Here is a 9488-nt window from a genome sequence, read left to right as displayed (position 1 = left end):
GTGTGTGTGTGTGTGTGTATGTGTGTGTGTGTGTGTGTGTGTGTGTGTGTGTGTGTGTGTGTGTGTGTGTGTGTGTGTGTGTGTGTGTGTGTGTGTGTGACTAATGGAGAGGAAAAGGTAGAGTGTGACAGTCTGAGAGACATTGAGAGACGGAGAAGAAGAGACGTGTGTGTGTGTGTGTGTGTGCGTGCGTGAGTGGCGTAATTGATATTAGTCCAGAGTGGTGGAAGCCCTTCAGCATGCGTCCGGTCCTAAATGGGATTCCCAGAAAGCTTGGCTCCCCATGGACTTGACTCAGCAGGTGCAGCCCACTTTTGTTTTGCTCTGATGGCTACCAGCTCTGACATCTCACTACAGGCTATGCGTTAATATCTGCACACATGTTTGCAAACAATATGTGTGTGTATGGGTGGTACACCACGCCTCCATACTTTTCTGATTTCACCTCTTGTTTGAATGTACTGTTTGTGTTTGTGTGTAAAAAAAACTGTGTCTCTCGTCTCATTTTGTATGGTTGTAATCAGGGGCATGTGTGGTTCATTTTGCTGATGGTGCAACAGATTGCTTGTTGGTTTGTTGCCCATAAATGTTTAATACGCGTCAGAACAGATCAGGTGACTACTGCCAAGCGTATAAGTGGTTAGTGGGCTATTAGCTGAGAAGGAATCCATGGCCACTGCTATTATTGAAATTGATTAACGTTAATTTTCCGTTTACTTTTCCTTCAGTTATATTTATATAGACTCGGTCAGTCACTGTCCACAGAGTGAATTGAGCATTCCAAAACAAAGAATGTGTACACGGACCGTAAACAATCTAAAATTCCGCATTAAATCCCATGGCTTCCATGTTCCAAAATTCTCTCAACATTTCTAAAACCCTTTTGTGATTTTATATGCTATCCATTGTGTCATTTTAAAGGCACACCAGTAAGGAAAAGATAGAGCTTTACTCTCATAAGAAAAATGAAAGAGCTTCCCTCCTAATAGGGGATGATCTCTCTTGTAGACTTGTATAGGACTGGAGAGGGGAACAGCTTGTAACTCTTTTGTGCATGGCCGTAACTACCATTGAGGACACAGAGTCCTCTGTACTTTTTCTCAGAAATGTAACATTTATATCTATGATGAAAAGCGATATAGGATCAGCAATGTTAAATTCAGTCTGTATCCGCCACCCCCATTTATCCTCAAGACATTGATGAATGAAAACAATGTTAAGACTTTGACTGAAGAGTTTGAAGCATTCTAAATGTACAGTATGCAGTACAGCACGCAGTATTTGACCTCGGTATTTGAAAATGTCTCGTTACGGCCCTGCTTTTGTGTATAAGATCCGGAGCAGTTCCCAGAGCAAATGGGCCGCGGCAGCGCTGGGAGCCCATCACACAGCGCTATGTGGGTTGAGGAGGGACTTGGTGGTCAGAATAATGTAGGATAGAGGAGGGCCTCATAGGTGCAGAGGAACACTGCGGAAGACGTGGAAGAAGAGGAGGAGAGGAGGAGAGAGAGGAGGAGAGAAGAGAGGAGGACACAGAGGACAGAAGTGAGAAGAGAGGAGGAGAGGAGGAGAGGGGAGAGGAAGAGAGGAAAAGAGAAGAGAGGAGGAGAGGGGACAGGAAGACAGGAAGTAAGAGAGGAGGAGAGAGGAGAGGAATAGATGAAGAGAGAGGAGAGGAAGAGAGGAGGACAGAGGAGAGGAAGAGAGGAGGACAGAGGAGAGGAATAGAGGAGGACAGAGGAGAGGAAGAGAGGAGGATAGATGAAGAGAGGAGGATAGAAGAGAGGAAGAGAGGAGGACAGAGGAGAGGAAGAGAGGAGGACAGAGGAGAGGAAGAGAGGAGGATAGAAGAGAGGAAGAGAGAAGAGAGGAGGATAGAGGAGAGGAAGAGATACAGGCTGAAGAGGCAGGAAATATGCCAAGAGAAGAGCATGAGAGTTCAAGAGAAATAGGGCTTGCTGGCCTGTCAGTTAGTATTGTGTTATGTTGTGATTTCTTTGGGCTAAATAAAAATAAGCTACGTGCTTTTTCATGTTGAGTAAAGACTGACGTATGGGCAAATTAATTAATTAATTCATATATTCTGCACCAAAGCTTGTAGCAATCAAAGCTTCATTCTTCCCTTTCCCTTCATACAATATATGCTACCAAGATGAGCTGACAGAGCTTATACTAAGAAGCCAAGAAAAGTCATACAAAGGATGTCACTTAAATCTCTGTAAGAGTAGCTTTATTTCATGGGGATTATTTAACATTGTTATATAAACATATACATAAACATATACATTATGCAGCAAGTATATACTAAATTTTACACATACTATTCCATTGCATGAGCTTATAGTATGAAAGTGAATGTGTGCTTCACTATTTACAATATTTTACTGTGTGTGTGTGTGTGTGTGTGCGTGCGTGCGTGCATGCGTGCGTGTGTGTGAGAGAGAGAGAGAGAGAGAGAGAGAGAGAGAGAGAGAGAGAGAGAGAGAGAGAGAGAGAGAGATGGAAGCAGAGAAAAAATAGGAAGAAAGACAGAGAGAAATCAAGAAAGATAAAAGGAGAGGGCAGGGAATGAGCGGCTATGCCGTTGTGATGGGGATGACAATAATGAGCACTAGGATGGCGGCTGCGGTGACGCAGAGGGCTGCGATGCGATACGCTCTGGCGGGGGCACACTTCCGCGAGGACCGCTTGTGATGCAGGAGCCTGTCCGACGCAGGAGTGTAGATCTCATCCATCCAGAAATCCAGGGGGTCAGGTGCCTGGAAACACACAAACACACACACATATACACACACACACACACGCACACACACACAAAGGCCCACACACACACACACACACACGCACACACACACGCACACGCACACACACACACACAAAGGCCCACAGACACACACACACACACACACACACACACGCACACACACACAAAGGCCCACACACACACACACACACACACAGGCCCACAGACACACGCTCTCATGCACACACACGCACAAAGGGGACAAAAATATAGGCCACACTTAAAATGCTTATATCTTTATATGAAAGTACAAATCCACTGTCCCACACCACAGACGCATGTGCCACAGACACACCATGGACGGACGCAGGGACACATGCACGCGCACATACGCACATACGCACAAACACACTAACACGCACCATGCACCACCACCTCATTCCCATACATAACTGACTGACTGATTGTTATCTGTAATAGTGATGAACTTCCACATCCAATGAGCTGCACTGCCATCATCATTGTGCGCCAGTGTTTCTGCACCTACCTGCAGCTCCAGAGGTGTGATCTCCGACTGGCTCCAGGATGTGTCTCGCTGGCTGAGGTTGGGGCTGCGTGCCCCCCTGACTGGCTGCGCTCGGTGGGCCTCAACCAGCATGGCAGGGGTTAACGACTGCTCTGAGATCAGGCCCTCTGTTGACTCCGTCTGAAAACAGAATATTAACACACTACATAAAACGCTGTAATAGTCGACGAAAAACGTGAAGTACCATAGTGCTACGCCACTATGACAGAACAGAGGGCTTTTGATAATGCATTACGACTTGATCCTTGCCATTTTGGTAAGAGCTTATGGTAGCACTTTACTTGACGCCGGTGTCATATGCATGTCATTACAGTGTCATAACAGTGTCATGGCACATTTATGCACGTGTCATAAACATTAAACATTTTATGACTGTTGGCCCTAAGTGACATTCGGTTATGGCAAGGTTGTCTTTGGCATAACCGAATGTCACTGAAGGCCAACAGTCATAAAATGTTTATGCCATGGACATAATGTTTATGACTTATCTATGACTGTGTCATGACACTATTATGACATTGTAATGACATGCATATGTAGGGGTGACAGTGAAAAAAAAACCTGAGCCTGAACTTTTTTCCCTGCTCTAACGACGACGACAAGATACTGCATAGTGACGTAACGTAGGCCTATTTTGACACATTATTCAAACATTTAATAGCCGGTGTATGAACATTATTCAAGCCTGATAGTAGAGGAAAACCCTGAACCTGTAAGAATAACCTAATGGCTAATTATTATCAATGTTTTTATTTTTGCAAACTCTGTCAACCCTGAAATCAGGCATGGAGCCTGAATACTATCAGCCCTGCATATGACACCGGCGTCAAGTAAAGTGTTACCGAGCTTATTTACAACCAGTGTCGTGTCTCACTGGGTAAAGGCTCTTGGTAATGTCATAGCAACGTTGTTATGATGTAGTGGAGAGAGAGAGAGGGTCCGAGGCACTCTGAAGTACGTGTTAAAAGTCCTTTATTGATACAGGGACATTGATCAATAATCAATGTCCCTGTATCAATAAAGGACTTTTAGCACGTACTTCAGAGTGCCTCGGACCCTCTCTCTCTCCACTACAAGTTTTTGCAACTTTGGAATACGATGAGCACCTGAAGGTTTTTTCATACTACTACCCCACAGACGCAACTCATCTTTTCTCTTTTTCTCTACACTGTGAAGTTGTTATGATGTAGTTGAGTCTTTTCAGCAATGAGTGAACAGGCCCGCCTGCGGGCCTATCGACGCAAAGAGACTACGTACCTGGTGATGGTATCTGGGAGTGTGTATGTCTGTTTGTGTAGACACAAGCACATACATGTGTGTATATGCTATGTGTGCATGCATGTTCTGTACATGGGTGAGTCTTCACGTACAGTAGGTTGTGGCTCGTGTGCATGCATCGGGACACCACGGCACACCGTGTACCAGTTTAACCTGACCTTAGACGGCTCAGAAATGGAGCTCAAATTGAAAAGCTATTTGAGAGATCGTAAGGAGAACACTACCTAAAATGTCCCCTACTCCTCCCATCACCACAGCACTGACTTCACTGACCTCACTGTAGTTTTGCAGATCTACTATTCAACCAATGGTATTTTCCTTCTCTGTTAAGCTACTGTGCATTCTGAACTGTAAATGTGAACATTACAATTACACCTAAATTGATAAATTGAAAGATTTTGCATTTGTAGCATGCTTTGCCATCTTTAAACACGCTTTTCAAAGCCCATTTGTTCTCCTTTAAGACTTTTTAGGAACATCTGAATAAACTACAGTAGGACACATGCAAAAGAAAACCTGACACAGACAAGAAAATGGCTTGCCTATTCTAATCTACAATCCTCCTCACTGCCAGTGAGTGCCCACATGCCGTGTAATTCCTGTGTAACTGGCTGAAGTGGCGGGGAAAAAGCTGCCGTTCGGAAACACATTACTGCCGATTAGCAAGGTTGTATTAGCCATACACACACACATTAGGCCCTAAGTGCCTTTGACCAGACAGTGCAGCTGGCTGTCTGCTACTGTAAATGGCGTGACTGCATCAGCGCTAACACAAGCTCTGAGTGAGTGTTATGAGGAGATGCTGTGGCAAAGTGCCAAGACTAAATACCGTACATACACATACGTTGGACCAACACAATATGGCAATTCAACAATACGAATGACATCCTCTCGCAGATGCTGTGAGTGATTGATATGTGGAGGACAAAGTGTCCAGAGTACTAAATATGTACAAATACACTGGATCAGGGGCGGATCTACCCATTTTGGGGCCCTAGGCAACATACTATAATCATGGGCCCTCAAAAGTCATTTTTTAAACACAAACACAAAATAAGGGGCACCAATAGGCATGGAAGGCACGAGGGTGCTATTTTAGTGTTTAATATGGTGTTTATTGTGACTGGTGTGACAGTTTTGACAGATTTGGTTGGGGCCCTAGATAGAGCAATTGCCTAGGTTTGCCTAATTTAAAGTCCACCTCTGCACTGGACCAACACAATATACAGTACATATATGGCAATTCAGCAGTCCATTCAGGAGTGAATGTCATGCAAATACACAGACACACACACATACACTCATATCATCTGAGTAACTGTTTAGAGTGTTAGTGAACACAAACTGACATGTACAGTATTAGATCATTTTTAGTAGTTGTTGTTCACACACCCATCTTATCCGAGTAAGTTTGAGTGTTAGTAAGCACAATCTGACACGCAACAGGTAATTCATGGTAATAGTAGTGTGCATACACACACTCGTCTGAGTGAGCTTGAGCATTAGTGAGTAGTAAAGACTGACACATTAGGTATTTGGTTTGTTTGTAAGTTGTTGTGCTTGTGTTCTGCTTAGTGAAAGTGGGTGTTGGCATGGCATGATGACAGACAGGCAGGCAATAGAGACCTACTCGATTGCCCAGTCCTTTTTTAGGAAGACGGGGTCCAGTGTCGGCCATGCAGCTCTCCGCCACGGCAATAGCAGTAGCGTGTTCACCAGTCTGCAAGAAAGAACTCAATCACTCACTCATCGACTACTAGACAGAGGAAGCCCTTAAGGGGAGCTATCTATGACACTATGGTGGTGGCACCTCACTGGCTGGCCCTTGTCATGTGTGTGTCGTGGGAGGGAACACTTCTTACAACTGTTTTAGAAGAAGGGTGTTTGGACACGGGGGCGAGCATCTTTACCTGTGTCAAGTGTACGCGTGTTTGGGTTTACTCTTATGTGTTATGTGTGACAATGTGTGTTTAATGTGTCTTTGGGTATTTTTAAATGGTTCTCAATACATGGAAGTGTTTATACATCTGTGTGTGTGTGTGTGTGTGTGTGTGTGTGTGTGTGTGTGTGTGTGTGTGTGTGTGTGTGTGTGTGTGTGTGTGTGTGTGTGTGTGTCTGTGCCATGTGTCCATAGTCTCCATACCAATGTGGTGTGTGTATGTGTGCATGTGCCCATGTCCGTGCCTGTGTGTGTGTGCGCGTGCGCCATGTGTCCATGACCATACCTGTGTGGTGTATCTCTGTGTGGTGTGTGTGTGCGTGTGCCATGCGCCCATACCTGTGTGGTGTGTGTGTGCTGCTCCTTGCTGTAACTGACGCTCCACGTGCTGCTGCTCTCAGTCATATCCCGGCGTGTCACCACGCCCCTTCTCTTGGCCGCCGTGCTGGTCGCCATGGCGGTTGACGTGCCCACGCTACGCCCCTCCCTGATGGAGGCGGGGTTGCCCTTGATTGACGGCTGCTGCTGCAGCTGGGCCTGTCGATCCACCGCGGCCGCCGCCGCCTCCATGAGGGCGGGGTGTTTGCGCGTCAGCGTGTTGGTCTGCACCTCCAGCCGCTGCAGGGCCGCCAGGATGTGCGCCAGCGTGTCCGTCAAGTCCCCCAGGGGCTCCAGCCGCTTCTCCACCTCCGACACGCGCACCAGCAGGCGGCCCAACCCCGCGCCCAGCCCCGCCCCAAAGCTCACCTCCTCGGGGGCCTCCAGCGAATGGAAGAGCCTCTTGAGTTTGCCCAGACGCGACCGTCTGTCCGGGGAGCTGGGACCCCCCCCTGCCTCCACCCCTCCTCCACATCCCCCGACACCTGTGCCCTCCGGTACCAGCGCGGCCACTGAGCCGCACATGCTTATGTCGTCGAGGAAACGGAATATGGCGCTGATGTCGTCCTCGCCGATGTCGGAGTTGTCGAAGGAGAGCTTGTTGAGGCTGCGTAGGCGGGAGGCCGCGTCCGTCTGCGTGCAGACGCTGGACACGCCCTCGGCCCCCGAGGTCCAATCCGGCGACAGGATGTCCATGCTCCGCCCGCTCAGCCGCTTCAGGGCGGCGCGGACCTCCTCGAAGCCGGGAGTCTGCAGCCCGATGGGCCCAGAGCCGCTCAGTCTGGATCCCACCGGGGCAGCGGCGGCAGAGCCTCCTGCGCTGGACTCGGAGATGCTGAAACCGGACCCAGTTAGTCCAGAGAGCGCCTGGGCCGATCCCAATGTGCTAGAGCCCCCCAAGCTAGACGCGATGGCTCCAGAATCCCCCAGGCTAGATCCGATAGGTCCAGACTGGCCTCCGTAGGCGGTTCCCACCGGGTGGAAGTCTGGCAGTCCGCTTTGCCCCACCCCCAACCCTGCTCCGCCTACTCCAGACTCCACAGACAGGGACCCCTTCAGCCCCTCGTAGTCCCTCAAGTCCCCATGGTAACGATCTCTGCTGCCGTCCTCCTCCAGGCTGTGGCTCTTGTGGGGCAGCAGGGTGTGGCCGGCCGGGGGCCAGTCACGTGCAGAGGGCCCGAAGTAGGAGGAGCCATCCACCCCGTCCACGCTCTCGTGCTTGACTCTGTCCCGGTCCCGGTCCCTGCGCACCTCTGCGTAGGTGTGTGAGAGCGGGGAGTGGGCGCGCGCCGCCTGTGCCTGTGCGTTGGCAGGGTCCGGGTAGGGGTTCTTCAGGGACAGGAAGAGGATGTCCTCGTTCTTGCCTCTCATCGGCGCGGCGGTGTCCACGCTCTCGTTGCTGGAGCCCTGCTGCAGCTGGTTGGCCGACGGGTCCGCTGCGTCCACCAGCGGGGGCACGTTGTGGAAGTCTGCCTTGAAGACGTTGCGCTTGGCCGCCACGCGCTCCAGCCCTGCACTGAGCTCAGAGGGCTCCATCATCACCACGGAGGAGCTCCCTGCAGCAGCAGCTGTGCCGACGGGGTCTCCACCGAGCGCCTCCTGCATGCTGGGCGCCAGTGTGTGTGCGTACGGGTGGTGCGCGGGGAGTGTGAAGTGGTGCGCCTGTGCGCCGGCTGGACTGACCACTGTTGCTGCTCCTGCTGCTGCTGCTGCTCCCGCTGCTGCTGCAGAAGTCTCGACCCCCACTGCCTCATATTTACCCTCCAACATCTCCAGGGAGACCCCTCCCTCTGCCCCTGCCCCTGCCCCAACCCCACCTCCACCCACCACTCCGGCTGGCCAATCCTGCCCGAGGTACCCGAACGCGGCCTGGGAGAAGGCCAGGGACTGGCCGGCATCGGCGGGCAGGGGGAGGGTGTAGAAGGGCGGGCGCGTGATGGTGATGAGGTTGAAGAGGGAGACCACGTCGGCTGCCGCGGAGAGACTGGAGGTGGCGGCCGGGTGCAGGCGGCCGCGGAAGAGCGTGGCGGGGAAGCAGGGGTCGCGGCACGCCGTGGAGTAGAGCAGCGAACGCAGCTCGCACAGCGCCGGCAGCGGGAAGCGGCGGCTCAGGCACACGCACACGTCGGCGTAGGAGACGCAGCCCTGCAGCGAGCACAGCGTGTCCAGCATCTCCAGCAGCACCTGGGGGCTCTCCACGCGCTCCCCCGCCACGCTCACGCACTCCTCACTCATGGCTCAGGCGCTAACACAGTATACATACACACACACACACACACACATTTCAGTCACACACACACACACTTCAGTTACACACATAGACACACAAACACACAGACTCCTCACTCTTCCCTCAGGCACTACAGTTCACACACACACACACACACACACACACACACACACACACACACACACACACACACACACACACACACACACACACACACACACACACACACACACACACACACACTTTAGTTACTGTAGCCTACATACACTTGCATTCTTCACACTCTCCTTACTGCAATGTAATATGCTGACAGTAAGTGCAGACAGTTATTATA

The 9488-nt window shown here is 50.4% G+C and overlaps 1 protein-coding gene across 1 annotated transcript; it reads right to left on the bottom strand.

The window, feature by feature from the left end:
- Positions 1-2486: 2486 nt before the first annotated feature.
- On the bottom strand, positions 2487-9159 carry si:dkey-88e18.8 (major intrinsically disordered Notch2-binding receptor 1). The gene is made up of 5 exons (XM_063196322.1): positions 8742-9159; positions 6886-8648; positions 6238-6327; positions 3291-3449; positions 2487-2759 (listed from the first exon to the last, which is right to left on the bottom strand). The coding sequence occupies exons 1-5, from the start codon at positions 9157-9159 to the stop codon at positions 2577-2579; spliced, it is 2613 nt and encodes an 870-aa protein (XP_063052392.1). The 3' UTR covers positions 2487-2576.
- Positions 9160-9488: the final 329 nt, after the last annotated feature.

Source organism: Engraulis encrasicolus, chromosome 4 (assembly GCF_034702125.1).
Source record: "Engraulis encrasicolus isolate BLACKSEA-1 chromosome 4, IST_EnEncr_1.0, whole genome shotgun sequence".
NCBI classification, from domain to species: domain Eukaryota; kingdom Metazoa; phylum Chordata; class Actinopteri; order Clupeiformes; family Engraulidae; genus Engraulis; species Engraulis encrasicolus.
Note: the sequence above shows the minus strand (reverse complement) of the source record. Positions and strands in the feature narration are given on the sequence as shown.